The sequence below is a fragment of the Arachis hypogaea genome, chromosome 5, assembly GCF_003086295.3.
Source record: "Arachis hypogaea cultivar Tifrunner chromosome 5, arahy.Tifrunner.gnm2.J5K5, whole genome shotgun sequence".
NCBI classification, from domain to species: Eukaryota; Viridiplantae; Streptophyta; class Magnoliopsida; order Fabales; family Fabaceae; genus Arachis; species Arachis hypogaea.
Window position 1 is genome coordinate 10,246,585 of NC_092040.1, and position 13,814 is coordinate 10,260,398.

Sequence of the window (13,814 nt, forward strand, 5' to 3'; positions counted from 1 at the left end):
ATTTGGTTTTATGCTATTATTTATCATTTTTTATGTCTTTTCCAAAAGCATTCTATATGAGATAAATTACTTAATATTTATTTATGTTAACAATTTACTTAATACTAATTAATTTATTAATTGTTATCTCTTTGATTTTCAGGTTTGAATCTTGACCTCTAAATTTTTAATGATGATGAAGATGTTGAAAGTGATAAAGAATAAAGATTGAAGACTCTTACATCTAATTATGTAATATTTTTATTATTGTGTTAAGTTTATAGTAATCAAACATTAACTATTTTTACTTTCAAGTTATTGGACAATGTGTAAATTTTATGTTTGTATTTTAATTTAACTATAAATTTTAAATTTTTTATCTTAATTTATATATGAACATTTAAAAATTAAAATATTATTTAATTTTTATAGGAGCGGGACGGGTACCCGCAAGGGCGGGTTAGGGTAGAACAGTTTACTACCTGCGGGTAGGAGTTGGGCGGGTAGTAGTAGGGTTAAAGGAGGGTGGGGTGGGGTCGGGTAGGGAAAAAACCCACCCCTACCCGTCCCACTGCCACCCCTAATCTTAAATTCAAATCTTAAATCATTACCATTTTAATTAATTAATTAGTTATTAAAAAAATGACTTGATTCAAAAAGTTGGGATGTTACACTACCTCTGCCTCTAGCTAGAGGACAATCCTACCTCTGATTCACTATCCTAATTTGAGCCTATAACCAAAGATTAAATTGAACCATTATTCTCTATAATCAACTTTAATATGGCAATTCTTACCTCTAATTTGTTGACAATGTCAAAACATCAAATTTAAACTCACACATCAATAAAAAAGGAACAAATCTATAACAGGAAAAAGGCACTAATAATCGAAGATTAGGAGACTGAAAACCCGCTCTTGGCTAAGTAATGCTTCACCAATTCATCAGGTATCTGAGAAGAAGAAAGAGTTGGTCCAATGTTCAATCAAATTTAGGAAACAATTCTAATGAAAGAGCTCAAGCATAGATATTACATAAATAAAAGAAAATAGAATGAACCATAGGAGTATAATCGAGTTAATAGTCAAAATAATCCTTGAAAGATACCTCGATCTTCATTTTCGTCCCTGAAAGACAAAATTAATCAAAGTCGTCCCCGAAAGATAACCAACATGTTCACGTTCGTCCTTCCGTCATCTCCTTGGCTGAGGTGTCTAACGTTCGCTGACGTATTCTGTTAATTGCCAGCGTGGCACACAAACAAAATGACGTAGTTTTGATTGAATGGCCTCCAAGCCTTGATGCATCGTCGTTTAGTATTCAGAGAAGAGATTCAAAACATTTGTCAACATGATCCAGAAGAGATCCTCCTCTTCTCTTCATCTCATCTTAGCTTAGCTCGTTCATCATATTCTAATGGTGATTTGTCTGTTTTACCCTTCAACAAACAGGCTTTGCAGATGAAATAAAGAACGCAAGAAGGATCGGCACCTTTAAGCAATTTGTGGTTGGAAGAAGCAGCGAAGTCACCTTCACCACGACCTTTAAAAAATACGAAGCTATCCTTTGATGCCTCGCCAATTTTGATCCTACCGGAGAGGTACGTACGCTTTCTCCTTCTTACAAATCTTGTTTCAATTATTCTTAATTTTAGTTTTTGTTAAATTTTATTTTGGGTAATTTTCAGAATTTGACTAGGGATAAAAAATAAGGAGCGGCGAAGCATTGTATTACCTAAACTCATCGCCACTAGTTCATTTGGATTTCAGACTAGGCCTTTAATTTTCTCTGCATATATATAGCTGAAGTTATGATATATTTATACATGGCTAAGCAAATATTTTTTCCATATTTCATAGCTTCAGTTCTATTAGTTATGGCTAAACTAGATTTCTCACTTAACTTGTATCTAAAATATGGATTTGGTGTTTTATTATGTATTGTAATTATAATGTAAGGTTATGTTGAATCTGGTGTGTTCCTGTTTGCGCAACTGGGAACAGCAACTTGACATTTCTCATCCTTTTCAATTAAACAACTAATTACTAAAATACATTGGCCCTGCTTTTTTTTTTTTTGAAGTAGTATATACTAGAACCCTTATGAAAAGGTTTTTCCAAATTGATTAGCTAATGCTTTGCTTGGTTGTTTATTCAGGTGTTGTGGAAAGACTTCAAGAAAATCAGAGGTTGTAAATTAAACTATGAGAAAGGTGCTCAGAAATGGCTGAATGAATCTGTAGTCCTACATATTCTATTTTAATTCTGATCAAGTTGCATACTGCAATAAGCTAGTGTTAGGATGAGATATTTTGCAAAATGAAGTACCATATGAAACATTGTGGTTATCTGTAATTTGAAAGTTGTATGTGCCATTTTTCTTTTGGTGTATAGCTTTCTTTTTAGATTTGTATCCTTATGCAAAATCTTAGGAATTTGCTGTGGTATTTATCCTTAAGACAATGTGACAATTAGTTTTCAATGGCAAAACAATGCTAAGATTACTTAGTTTGATTACTTAGTCTATTTATGGCTTAATATATCTTATAGCAACCTCTGATTTACTTTAGGTTGCTGGATTTTTTGTTTCCAGTTATCATGGTTAAACCATTATAAACTGAAAAAGAGTTTATAAATAACAACTTGGATTATGAGTACAACTATTAATAAAATATATTTATGCATCACTTACACCATCATATATAAAGAAGTCTTAATATAAATCAGATACAAAAGGTAATAAAGTAAAGGCAACGAAGATAAATGATAAAGATAAAAAATAAAGATAAAAAAAGAAAGAAGCTAAAGAAAAAGAAAATGATGATAGAAAGAGAAAGAAGAGAAGTTGAAAGAGGGAGATAGAGTGAGGAGAGATGTAGAGAGAAAAAGAGGGAAGGATAGAGGAAGAGAGGTTAAATCTGATTTTTTTTTACATGTTAAAAATTAGTTTTAGCATATAAACTAGTTTAAATTGGTTTTATTTGTATGAACTGGTTTAAATTGGTGCACACTACACTATATTATAAACTAGTTTTAAACCAATTTTTATGTAAAAAAAACTGAAACATGAACACTCCTAATTATATTGATAAGTTTGTGCAAAATTATATGCTATATTTTGAAAATTTGTGTGCTACGTTTTGAGAATTTGTGTGTTATGTATAAAAATTTGTGAACTATATCGATAAGTTTGTATTATGTATAAGTTTTAGTGTGCTGTACTTCGAAAATTTGTGTGCTATGCTTTGAAATTTGTGTGCTGCAGAAAGTGTAAAAAATTCAACGCACACTCTAATTGTGCGCTAATGAAGTGCATGTATACGCATATTTTTTTAAAAGTATTTTTTATTTGATTGGACTTAGTTATAAAAAAAACTTGTACATATAATATTATTGTTTTGTACTAAGCAAATAAAATGTTTGTAGATATAAATCGTGTTGTCATTTCTACTAAACAAAATGTACATAAATTGACCATGTTTTGGATTCATAATAAATTTATTATAAAAATTAGTTATTATATATTTATGTAAAAATATAGATATTATTTATCTAATTTTTAATTTATATTTTATATTTTAATATGTGTTCTTTATAAGTAGATAATTTGATAACTGATATTTTTACGAATATATAGCATAGCTAAGAGCAAAATGATTATTATTATTATTATTATTAATTTATATTGCATGAGATTATGAAGATTTGTAGTATTTATTTTGAGTGTAATTTAGTTGGGGGCGCGTTTGGTTATAGTGCTATATTTGGGAAAAACATGTGTCATGATTATGACCATGCCTATAATGAATCGATGGAATGATGGAAATGAAGGGAAGAGCGGTCAAAGAATGAAATAATGGTAAAAGGAGGCAAGAGTAACTAAAAAAAAGAGATAGAGTTGAGTGGACAACAACAGAGGCCCCCCTTTGTAGGAGACCAACGAGGAATGCTTCATTTTGTATTACAATCAAACAATCTTTCCTTTTCTCCTTTTGTTGTGATCCCCTGCAACTATTCTTCCCATCAGGTATGTCCACCTCCTTCAATTCCCATCTCTCTCCACAAAACTCTTTTCTAAAACTATGCTGCATTCGCAACCACCATCATTCTCTTTTTCTTTTTTGCCAGGGGTCCCAACCATTGAGCAAGTAGGAGCTAAGGCGGTGTTTTGCGGCCGCAGCGGCCCCATTTTACGCCGGAAAAAGCAGCTCTTATTAATGTGTTTGCGAGAGAAGTAGCCAACATACGTCAACATGTCTTCCTCCAATTCTTCAACACTCTCACCACCCTCTGACGATGATACTCCCTCTTCTGATCAGAGCCCACCATCACCCTCATCGTCATCACCCTCGCCACCATCCTCGTCCACCCAAGATGATTCTGATGATTCTTCATCATCATCACCACCACCATCACCGCCATCACCGCCATCACCGCCGCCACCCTCCCAAGATTCCTCCTCCCCGTCATCATCATCACCTCCAGCGCCGTTACCACCCACGCCAGCCTCACAAGATTCCTCTCCTCCTGCTACCCGACCTCCAGGATCATCCTCCGGCGAGGCATTAGTACCGTCTCCTCCAGGAACCTCACCATCAGGGTCTAAGGGTCTTGGCAATCTCTTCAGTGATGATTTGGGACACATTGTAGCATACGTTTCAATAGGAGTTTTTTTTCTTATCCTTCTCATTATTGCCATTGTTTGCATAAGAAGAAGGTCCAAAAAGAAGAAGCAGCAACAACAACAGAAGTTGTACTACTATGGTGGAGATGCACCTGATCAACAAAAAACTAACTACTACTACAACAACAACAATGGTGGGAAGAATCAAAATTACTACGGAGGAGGTGGTGGTCCAGCAAATCAAGAACATGTAGTGAGGATGCCAAATGGAATGATAGGGATGGGAATGGTTCCGGGTCCTAACGCCGGTGTTGGTGCTGCTTGGGGTGCACAGCAACCTCCTCAGATGATTATGTCAAACGGCTCAGACTTGAGCTCGAATTTCTCGATGGGGCCTCCGCCTCTGCCTCCTCCGTCACCGGGTATTACATTAGGCCTCAAGGCTGGCACCTTCACCTACGAAGAACTCGCAGCAGCAACAGGAAACTTTGCAGATGCAAACATGATAGGCCAAGGTGGATTCGGTTACGTCTACAAGGGAGTGTTCCCTAACGGAAAGGAGGTAGCCGTTAAGACTCTCAAGGCCGGTAGCGGTCAAGGCGAGCGCGAGTTCCAGGCTGAGATTGAGATCATCAGCCGTGTTCATCATCGCCACCTTGTTTCTCTTGTTGGTTACTGCATTGCTGGTGGCCAGAGAATGTTGGTCTATGAATTCATCCCTAATAACACCTTGGAATATCACCTTCATGGTAAGGATCTTCCTACCATGGATTGGCCTACCAGAATGCGCATTGCCATTGGAGCTGCTAAGGGACTTGCTTATCTTCATGAAGATTGTAATTAACATTCTTATCTTCATCTCTATCGATCTATCTTTTCTTATTGTACACATTCTTATTTGTTTTGATTTTCCATATTTACAAAAACACCCAGGTCATCCTCGCATCATCCATCGTGACATCAAAGCTGCCAATGTCCTTATTGATAGTAGCTTCGAAGCAAAGGTTCTCACATACTTCTATATTTTATCTTCTACGTACTTATTAGCTAGCTTTATGTCTCTTATACATTATTCATGTGTCTCCCATTAATTATATATGACAAACATTTTACGATAATGCATGCATATATAGGTGGCTGATTTCGGATTGGCTAAGCTGACGACAGATAATAACACTCATGTTTCAACTCGTGTCATGGGAACATTCGGGTACTTTTTCTTCGTTACAAGTTTTTCAAAGTCATAAGGAGTATTCTTATAAATAATGAATAGAGCTTGATGGCCTGATCTTTACATGTTAACACACACAGGTACTTAGCTCCTGAATATGCATCAAGTGGAAAATTGACAGAGAAGTCTGATGTATTCTCGTTTGGAGTGATGCTATTAGAAATCATAACCGGGAAGCGCCCTGTGGATCTCTCAGGTGCCATGGATGACAGCTTAGTTGACTGGGTTAGTATCATGCATTCATGTTTATACTTTAGAGTTGATTTCCCTTTAATTTATGCATGAAGAAGAATAATAAAATAAAACATTGGGATGGAATAATGTTGACAGGCGCGGCCACTACTGATACGTGGGTTGGAGGAAGACGGCAACTTTGGAGAATTGGTAGATCCATGTTTGGAAGGAAACTACAACAAACAAGAAATGACAAGAATGGCAGCTTGCGCTTCTTCCAGCATCCGTCACTCTGCCAAGAAGCGTCCAAAAATGAGTCAGGTACATTTAATTAATTACATACTTTCATCATAATTTCAGTAATTAATTTTAGAGAAACTAATTTTTTAATTCCAAGAATACATAAGAACGTTTTTGTATTTTTAATTAATCAAAAACTTATTTGTTTTTGAGATAAAAAGTTACACCTATTTTTCGTTTACTCTAATTAAGACATTAATGAAAGAAATGTACATACATCAGATTGTAAGGGCGTTGGAAGGAGATGTGTCATTGGATGACTTGAAGAATATGGGTAAGGCAGGTGCAATTGGTGGTAGCGGTGGTGGTGTCCTGAACCCTTCAGGAGGAGGGAGCAGTGACTATGACACAATGCAGTACAATGCTGATTTACAAAAGTTCAGAAAAACGGTGTTTTCAAGCCCGGAAAACACAAGCGGTAGTAGTGGTGAGAGGCCTTAAAACTACAACAGATCAATGAACCCATCACATCACTATATATAATTCTCCTTTACCCTGTATGTATGAACACAAAGGAAGGAGACTATATTAAAAAAATAAAAAATAAAAAATAACAATAATCAATGAAGTTGTGTATGTGTCTTGCTCTTACCTGCAAGCTATGCATAATTCATTGGTATGGGGAAGTGAGAGCTCGTCATCTTGAGCTCGATGACACTTTTAATTTGTATCAGACCTCAGTCCATGAGACCTGCTTCAATTATTTAATTTGTTAATTGTTATAGCTTTGTAATGTGGTGGTGGCATGGTGATTGTTGATGTGTACTTTGTTTTCTATGGGCATGCCTTGGAACGGTCTCAGAAATTATTATAACTCTTGTAATAGCCGCAAACATATATGTTGTATCAAACAAACTTCTGTGCAAGAGGGTTGGGGTCTTTTTTATTTTTTACACTTGGGTCTTTTATTTCAATTTTTGGGACATTTTTAGTAATGAAATTCAATTTTTTGTTTTTGTGTACATAACAATCCCTTCTTACTACTAGCTAGACTTTCGATTGCTCTTATTAACTTTTCTTTGGTCATACTTTTCTATTCCACAAACATCTTTCTTGCTTGGGAGACTTTTTCCAGGATTAATTATTAATTGGGCAAAAAGGGTTAAAAGAATTAATATAATTCATTTAGAACATCCAAAACAGACATTTATTATTTAAAAAAAGAAAAACTAGACAATTTGCAAGTAATTTATTTTGGTAGTGGATGGAAAGAAACCAAAATATTAACTATGAAGCTTCGTAGCTGTGCTTAGCTTTGAGGACAGCCCAGCTGCATTTACTCCAATTTGATTGTATATTGATAAAATGAAAAGATTAGTACCATAAGAAAGTAAATATCTAATCACTTATTAAATTCAACCTATTTGTTTAGTCCCATTTTCAAAACCATGGCACCTGCATACAACGGTTGAGAAGTAGCACTGCTTATAATTAATGACTTGATATTTTCTTGAAGTGCCTGTGGTTAATCTTTTCGGGGGCCATACAATACCTTAATCTAAAATTATATATAAACAATTGCTATGAGCTAAAAAAAGAAATTAGAAAAAGGTTTTAGTATTTCAACATTAAAACATAATATGAAGCTTCCTCTAGAACCCGTTGGCTTGTTTTTGACGCGATGTATATATATTTATATGCTGAACAAGGTAGGTTCTTAAACGTATGTAGTTAATTTCCCAGTGTCACTATCTATCGTGCATGTTTATATATTGGCCATTTCGGGAAGCTTCCATGACTAGCATTATCCTTGGATAACATTCCCTAATCGTTTTACTAAAGCAAGTGAATAATTATTCAGACAGGGACAAACAAGTATACCAAGTTAGTGACAATAACGTGCAAAGCTACGATGGCAAGTGGATATATATGTGATGAGAAATATTCATTTGAGCAAGGGTCAGTAATTTTTGTGATTTTTAGCCATCAACTAGCCATTAATGATAATTTGATGGTGTGAGATTGGTACGAGATTTCATTCAATGGCTCACCTTCCTCTACTGGTTACATGCTGGTCAAAATTCAATAAAACTGCTGGTCCCTAAACTTTTCCTATTCATAATATAGAAGGGACTACTTTTATTTTATTTTATTTTTTCAAAAAATACTTCTTGCTCGGTGAACTATGAATTATGTAATGGGATATATTATGGGAATGAAGGAAAAATATTTGGAACTAATTAATAATTATTCACAGTTTCGCATGCATGTTATTTAAAATTCTTAAGAAGTAAACTAATAAACGTCAATGCAAATTCTGAAAATAATCAGTTTTGTTTTTGCACCGGATATTATATGTCTAACACCTAATATATAAATACACTTGGATCCGAATATAATTTCAAGGAAAACTTAATTAATATTATATTAAAAGATAACGCTTAATATTTCGCACAAGTGAATTTTTAAATTTTTTCATATATACGTTAAAGATGTAAAATTATCCGTGCACACCACCAATACGTTAGGCAATATTAAGTTGTGAAACTAAGAAGTTAATTCCCCCTCAAAAAATATTGAATTTAGATCTTTTAAAATAAAAAAATTAGTAAAATAATAGAGTGAGAAATTAATCGTCATTGATTTTGTAATTTTTATAAAATGTATATCTTACTATTTTAATTTAAGAATGATTAATTTTTTATTTTATTATTTTATTAATTTTTTTATTTTAAAGTATCTTAATTTAAAAATATTATATCCAAAAAAAATTTTTGAAAAATAAATAACAAAGTTTAATGAGTCAATTAAAATTTGAGCTAAACTCTAAAGTAATCTTTAAATAAGCGTCGTATTTAAAATAGTTCATAAAATTCTAATTACACTAATTATATCTTTGATATTGATAAAAATGCATTACAGGGCAATTAGAATTTCAAGAACGAATTTGATACACTACTTCAATGGTAATAACTAATTTAGAGCTTAACTCGTTATTACTTACAAGTTGATCAGATAGAAACATTGTACTTGCCCTTATTAATTATTATATATATGAAACAAGGATAGTGGTAACGAAGAAAATGCACTCCTTACCTACCATAATTTCCTTCCTCAACCGTACTTGAAGAATCCAAATAAAATAAAACCACGAAAAAAAATGCGAGGCAATTAATATAATTTCTTCTCATCAAATACATAGTAGCTAACTAGTTTAATTTTCCTATCTTTGGCATCAATTCACAGCTAGCTTATTCGATAGTGTAGACATGGCAACTACACAAGTGAAACATTATGTCACTTCTTTGGGTGCTGCAGCAACAACGTTAGCAAAAACATGGCTAGTCTTGTGGATACTTGTTACTATGTTCTTCACTGTCTGTTTAGCAGAAAGAGTGTTGAAAGAAAAAGAGGTAGCGGATTTTGCTGATGACAAACAAACAAAAGGAATTCTAAGAGTGGTCATTGATTTTCTATGGCAAGAGGGGAAGTCTTCCTATGATCCTGTTTGGCCCGTGAGTTACTTAATTCGGTTACTATTTTTTTTATATATCATGTAAGAAACTAAATGCATGCATGTTTGAACAGGAAATGAAGTTTGATTGGAGAATTATTGTGGGATCAATGGTTGGATTTTTGGGAGCAGCATTGGGCAGCGTTGGAGGGGTTGGAGGTGGTGGGATTTTTGTGCCAATGCTTGCTTTGATCATTGGCTTTGATCCCAAGTCTTCTACAGCCATTTCTAAGTGTTAGTGTACACATGCATTCATTGCTTGATTATTTATTTTCTTGCATGCTAAACAAACATATATTGATGCATTATATATATATGTATTCATGTTAATTGTATATACTTTGATTTCATTGTTATTGCAGGTATGATTATGGGTGCAGCTGGGTCAACAGTATACTATAATCTGAGGCTTAGACACCCAACTTTAGACATACCCCTTATTGATTATGATCTGGCTCTGCTATTCCAACCTATGCTGATGCTTGGAATAAGCATTGGTGTTGCATTCAATGTCATGTTTGCTGATTGGATGGTCACTGTTTTGCTTATTATCTTATTCATAGGTAATCATTTTAGTAATTATCTTCATAACATATCTACTAAATACATATATAGGATCAAAGATGCTTAATTGTTTAAGTGGAAATGATTGGCGATAGGTACATCAACAAAAGCTTTATTCAAAGGCATAGAAACCTGGAAAAAGGAAACAATGTTGAAAAAGGTAAATTTTACTTTTAGAATCTTAGTTAATTTTTAAGGATGAGTGGATTCACTTCTTCAATTTGATGTGGTATCTGATTGACTTTTCAGGAAGCTGCCAAGGCTTTAGAAGCAGAACCAAAACCTGGTGATGGTAAGTCCCCATAAACACAAGTTTGTAATACACAGATAAAACCTCTTCAACTATACAGAGAAAGAAACGTTTGGAATGTTTTCTTCTTGCTAATGTACATATTTAAAATGCATGATGGTAATTAAAAAAAAAAAAAAAAAGAGTAGATTTATATGTTATGTATAGGCACCTTTTGGAAACAGTGTTATTGTAAGAATTGAAATCTCTTATTTCAGATGATTCTGCAGAGAGTGAGTACAAACGACTACCAAGTGGTCCAACTAATAATATACATGATGAAGAGGTAATTCCAAGAGTTTATCCAAATTTAATCCACTTTGAAAAATGAATATATCAAACTTTATGTATATTGAATGGAAAAACTTATATGGTGTGCATGCAGGCCCCTATATTACAGAACATATATTGGAAAGAATCATTACTCCTTGTGTATGTTTGGGTGGCTTTTCTCATTGTTCAGATTGTTAAGGTAATTGAACTAACATGTTAGGCTTCATTCTCTTTTACTCCTTTTATCACACACATCCATCTTTTCTATTATGTTTAATTATGTGACTGGATTGTGCATCTGTTTTATGCAGACATACACCAAGACTTGCTCCATAGAGTACTGGGTTCTAAATACATTGCAGGTACAGTTTTCTAAGAACATACCTAAATAGGAATATAATAAACTACATATGACATGAATTTCAATATTGAATAGAATATTCTAGTTGCATTGTATAACTCCAGTTTCCAACTTGCTAAGTTAACCAAATAGGTGCATCAACCATCAAGGAAATCTATAATAGATTTGAACTCAAAATAGATACTTTTCTGTGCTAAAGGACTAAACAAAATTTGATGTGCCCAATTGCCATGCATGTTGAAGGTGCCTATTGCAGTCTCTGTTACACTTTTTGAAGCCATATGCATATCCAAAGGAACTAGAGTGATAGCATCAAAGGGAAAGGAATTTACAAATTGGAAGATTCATCAGATTTGTCTTTGCTGTGCATGTGGAATAATAGCTGGTATTGTTGGTGGACTTCTTGGTCTAGGGGGTGGCTTCATTTTGGGGCCACTCTTTCTAGAACTTGGGATTCCTCCTCAGGTATACGCTACACTACTCTACTCTTCTCTTCTCTTCACTTTTCTTAGCCTTTGCATATAAGAATAAAAAATTAACCACTGCATATAGAAATACATATTTGGTATCACATAAGTTTGATCATTTATCTATGACATGTTTGATTATTCTACTATGACAAGTTTGATTATTTAGTTGATCATTTAATTCAAAAAATATGTGAATTAATATGTATAAAAATATACATAATAAATACATAATAACTGATTTGGTAATGATGACACTAATTTTTATTGTACATAAACCAATTTTTATTTGAATAACAATGACAAATAATGTGTATTTATTATCTGCTGCTGTAGGTAGCAAGTGCTACATCAACTTTTGCCATGTTTTTCTCATCCTCCATGTCAGTGGTGCAATATTACCTTCTAGATCGGTTTCCAGTACCCTATGGTAAGTAACCACTAACCAACATTATATCACATTGCTAGTTTTTGGAAACTAATTAAGAAAAGCTCACGTTATATTACATTGCTGGTTAATGAATATTAATACATACTATGTGTGTGTGTGTGTGTTTTGGAAAAAAAATTCTGCAGCTTCTTACTTTGTTATGGTTGCAACCTTTGCTGCTTTCGCTGGCCAGCATGTGGTGAGAAGAATAATTGCAATCCTTGGCAGAGCTTCCATTATCATCTTCATACTAGCCTTGACCATTTTCATAAGTGCAATCAGCTTAGGTACTTTCCATGATCTTAGAACTCGTAACATCAAATTCTTTTTGTTTTTTATTAGTAACCATGCAAAGATGTTTTATTTTATTTTTTCTCACTCATTCATGTATGTATGTGTATAAACAGGTGGGGTTGGAATAGAGAAAATGATTGAGAAGATGGAAAATCAAGAGTACATGGGTTTTGAAGATCTCTGCAAGCTATCTTAGATGTGTTTGTATTGGTGGTGTATAAAGCTGTGGAATTAAATTTTCCTACAGAGAATGCCATTATTGAACTTATGATATGGTCGCTTGTTTATCCAGTTTTCATTCAAGCAAAGGAAAGATTGTGGGTCATAACTTATTCTGCTTTATCTTTCTATTGTAATAGTTGCTTCATATTTTTGTTTTTGCCATTTCAATATTGATTGAAAGTATTTGAATTTTGATTTTTGGAAGTTAGTTTCTACTTTCTAGAGTGGGAGAGTGGTGTTGTGCTGTGTGCATTAAGCCATTAACAATATGCAAAAACCGATGAACTGGCGGGTTTGAGAAATCCGGACCGGTTCGGTATTTATCTTTGATCCATGAATAGAATGAACATCACCTATACTATCCAGAATAATCATCCGGATCATTCATACTAATTCAGAATAACCATCCGAATACCAGGATAAATAAACATCTCATGTCATAAAACCACTCATCCCAAAAACTTAAACTGATTTTGGGGTTCACCAAGGATCGAACCTCTAATCTTTTGGATTTAGAACTCTAATATCATATCATAAACCACTCATACCAAAAGTGTAACCTGATAGGACAATGTAACACTAATGATTATATCTCTAATACTTTCTAAACCTCCATTGTACGCATTGTACGCTTAAGTCATTGGCTCCCTATACTTTCCCTTATTTTTTTAAGTAAATACTAAATGGCCGCTTTTGATTACGAATTATTTAACTTCCGACGAAATTGACTATGAAAAATTAAAATTAAAGTTATATCTATAAAAAATAAATTTTATTTGACAAAAATATCTAATCAATATTTTTTTATTAATTTCGTTAGAAAATGAGTTAAAAATCTAAATTATTCTTATCTTATTATCTTCAAGATTTCAACTTCTTTCTTTATCTTGAAGACACCACTATTGTCAGCTACCTGGAAAAAAAATCATATCTCTCTAATTTCACTCTTGTTCATATCTTCTCCTTCACTATTACTACTATCTCTTGCACCTTCTTTTCGCTTTTTTTATTCTCAAAAAGGAAGCAGAAAAAAGCAAAAGGGAAGTAAAACATACGGGAAAGAAAGGACAAGGCGGAGTTGACGACAATCTTCGTCGGCGACGCCTTCTTCCTCCTTTTCTCCTTAATTGTTTTCCTTCTCTTCTCTTTCCTC

General features: G+C 33.6%; 2 protein-coding genes and 1 long non-coding RNA gene across 3 annotated transcripts; all 3 read left to right on the forward strand.

Annotated features, from left to right (window-relative positions):
* Window positions 1–1,302: 1,302 nt before the first annotated feature.
* LOC140184555 (uncharacterized) lies at window positions 1,303–2,492 on the forward strand. The gene is made up of 2 exons (XR_011881621.1): window positions 1,303–1,579; window positions 2,137–2,492. It is a non-coding gene; the product is annotated as an uncharacterized lncRNA (long non-coding RNA).
* A 1,280-nt stretch (window positions 2,493–3,772) lies between these two features.
* Window positions 3,773–7,277, forward strand: LOC112800691 (proline-rich receptor-like protein kinase PERK15). Its single transcript, XM_025843051.3, has 7 exons — window positions 3,773–4,005; window positions 4,107–5,438; window positions 5,536–5,606; window positions 5,736–5,812; window positions 5,914–6,058; window positions 6,164–6,328; window positions 6,530–7,277. The coding sequence occupies exons 2-7, from the start codon at window positions 4,232–4,234 to the stop codon at window positions 6,746–6,748; spliced, it is 1,884 nt and encodes a 627-aa protein (XP_025698836.1). The 5' UTR covers window positions 3,773–4,005; window positions 4,107–4,231; the 3' UTR covers window positions 6,749–7,277.
* Window positions 7,278–9,323: 2,046 nt separating this feature from the next.
* On the forward strand, window positions 9,324–12,865 carry LOC112800695 (sulfite exporter TauE/SafE family protein 3). Its single transcript, XM_025843057.3, has 12 exons — window positions 9,324–9,762; window positions 9,836–9,995; window positions 10,124–10,324; window positions 10,421–10,485; window positions 10,575–10,617; window positions 10,833–10,900; window positions 11,000–11,086; window positions 11,199–11,249; window positions 11,492–11,713; window positions 12,052–12,145; window positions 12,292–12,432; window positions 12,553–12,865. The coding sequence occupies exons 1-12, from the start codon at window positions 9,517–9,519 to the stop codon at window positions 12,633–12,635; spliced, it is 1,461 nt and encodes a 486-aa protein (XP_025698842.1). The 5' UTR covers window positions 9,324–9,516; the 3' UTR covers window positions 12,636–12,865.
* The last annotated feature ends 949 nt before the right edge of the window (window positions 12,866–13,814 follow it).